Below are 2,664 nucleotides of genomic sequence, written 5' to 3' on the forward strand. Positions count from 1 at the left end.
CATCAGGCTTTTCTTACAGTTCATGGGTCTACCTCTGTGGTAATGGGTCTTTGTGTGTCCTTTGTATACCTCTGAAGTTTTTGTTTTTTTTTTTAATTAAAAAAATTGAGATGCTGTTTAAACACACACTACTTGCCACTGGGTGACAGTAAGAAATGAGGAATTTCATTTATGCCTTACTGCTTCCTACAAATTGCATAATATTAGATTACACCAACATACAATTGGCCAACTTTCAGAGTCAAATTTTGGGTTTTGGAAAATGCTCTGAATAAAGAACAGAGTTGTTGATTGCTATTGGGATGATGGCTTTGGAGTGTTAATAGGACCGCTCTGTAAATTTGGTCACATCTGTAAACAAGTACATTTTGAGATTCTCTTTGTTGGTGTAGTCGGGCAGTGCTGCGTTACAATGTGCCGTGCATGTGGCATTTCCTCCCCTTTCACATTTGTCTAATGCTCTGTCTCATGAGTGCAGTTTGAACTCTGTGCTTCGCAGTCAAGAGCTTAAAAGTAATATCCAACATTTGAGATGCAATGGCACAGTCAGTAGGGAGTGTGCTGTTGGTGTCTAAAATGTTATTATTTCTTACTTTTAAGATTATCAAAAATATTTCCAAACTTGCCTTATAACATGGTACATATTGGATTTGTGTATTTTGTGTTAATCTATTCGTAGTCTCTTTTGGTGAATTAAGATCTCTTTTTGACCGTAAATAGAAGTAGCTTACCAGCTCTGCATGTACAAGGGTCCATTTGTGTCAGTGTCCTTTGTGTTTTTGATAATTTTTGTTCAACTCTTGTTACTCTATGGTAATTTAATTGAAACCGTGTGATACGCCTAGCTCAAATTGGCTAAAATAAAGCAATTCCTTTTCTTTCTCCATTTTCACGCACTTTTCTTCAACAGACTATTTTAGGGAAGAATATTTTCTTAAATCTCAAAGCAGTTTTCTTAAAAATATGATTGTGTAAGTGAATAATTTATTTGACAGCTGAGGTTTCAGGAAAATTTAAAAATACAGTACGGTAGTGTTTTTTTATGAAATTTGCTTACGTGTTTATAATCATTGTACTACATACAGGCACAAACAATTATGTAGGCCCCCTAAGAATAAAAAGAATAACATTCTGCCCATAGGTTTACACATGAAGTCTGAATATTTTATGTTTCAAATAATAAGAGTGGAAAGGGAAATGTTTCTTGAATGTGTTTGTTGGTGGCTTATTTCAGAAAAGTAGCTCCTTAGCAATAAGACCTGAAAAATGTGACTTACACCTGTCACAATGTAATTGAATAGCAGCAAGTAAAAAAATTGGGTTTGGTAGATGTTGTAATATTTGAAATTCAATTTTTCTTCTATTAGACCAAGTTATGAGAATACTATCCACTCTATTAATAAAAGAACCCTGAACCCTTAGAAATAAGTACACCAGCATCTCAGCTCTAGCACCTAGAGATAAGATGAAACTTTGACATCCACTGTTTCTCTTCTTTTTACTGACTTTGAATTTGGAAGATGAGTAACAAACAGATGGAACTAAAGAGAGAAATGTACTGTTGTTTGAAAAAACTGATGTCACTTAGTGTACTGGCATAGAGACAGTTAGTGATACAACTTTCTGAAAGGAATTATTTCATAGAAATGAAGATTTATATTGTTTTCTTTTTCTTTCCTTGCCCACGTGCTGTAATATAGGAAGTTCCGATTCTGTGGTGCCTGATGTAAGTAGTATTCATTTGGTTTTGGAATAAACAAGGAGGCCTGGGTGGGACTGAATTAGCACACAGTAGCATCACTTACCGTTATTTTAAGCTGCATGAGAGTTTATCCAGGAGTACCTTTCCAAGGTAAAGAGACCTATTGTTTTTTTAATTGAAGTATAGTTGATTTACAATGTTGTGTTAGTTTCTGGTGTACAGCAAAGTGATTCAGTTACATATATATATGCTTTTTCATATTTTTTCCATTATGGTTTATAACAGGATATTGAATATATCAACAGTTCCCTGTGCTACACAGTGGGACCTTGTTGTTTATCCATTCTATATAAAATAGTTTGCATCTGCTCATCCCAAACTCCCAATACAACCCTCCCCTGCCCCTTCCCCCTTCCCCTTGGCAACCACGAGTCAGGTCTCCATGTTTGTGAGTCTCTGTTTCTGTTTCGTAGATAAGTTCATTTGTGTAAGAGGCCTATTTTGATATATAAAGCCCACCCTCCTTTAGTACAGCGTATGCCAAGGGTGATATGAATAATTTATGTATGCAAAAGTCCTTCAGTAGGGCTTCCCTGGTGGCGCAGTGGTTGAGAGTCCGCCTGCAGATGCAGGGGACACGGGTTCGTGCCCCAGTCCGGGAAGATCCCACATGCCGCGGAGCGGCTGGACACGTGAGCCAAGGCCGCTGAGCCTGCGCCTCCGGAGCCTGTGCTCCGCAGCGGGAGAGGCCACAGCAGTGAGAGGCCCGCGAACCGTAATGAAGTAACATATTCTTCTCTGCTTTGCACCTTTTCTCTTGTAACTCGGCAGCTTCCAGTCCCGACCATCAGTGCCCCGAGTCGCTGGACGTGGGATCAGGAAGGGGAGCGGAAGCGGCAGGAGAGGTGGCAGAAAGAGCAGGACCGCCTGCTGCAGGTAAAGCAGGGTAGTGTGGGTCAGCA

General features: G+C 39.3%; 1 protein-coding gene across 1 annotated transcript in view; it reads left to right on the forward strand.

Annotated features, from left to right (window-relative positions):
* LMO7 (LIM domain 7) overlaps positions 1-2,664 on the forward strand; it is a 97,674-nt gene that overhangs the window by 79,111 nt on the left and 15,899 nt on the right. Inside the window, exons 19-20 of the mRNA XM_007446598.1 lie at positions 1,701-1,726; positions 2,534-2,638. Coding sequence (XP_007446660.1) covers positions 1,701-1,726; positions 2,534-2,638 — 131 coding nt within the window. The remainder of the gene's footprint in view (positions 1-1,700; positions 1,727-2,533; positions 2,639-2,664) is intronic.

This window comes from Lipotes vexillifer, unplaced genomic scaffold (assembly GCF_000442215.2).
Source record: "Lipotes vexillifer unplaced genomic scaffold, Lipotes_vexillifer_v1.1 scaffold994, whole genome shotgun sequence".
NCBI classification, from domain to species: Eukaryota; Metazoa; Chordata; class Mammalia; order Artiodactyla; family Lipotidae; genus Lipotes; species Lipotes vexillifer.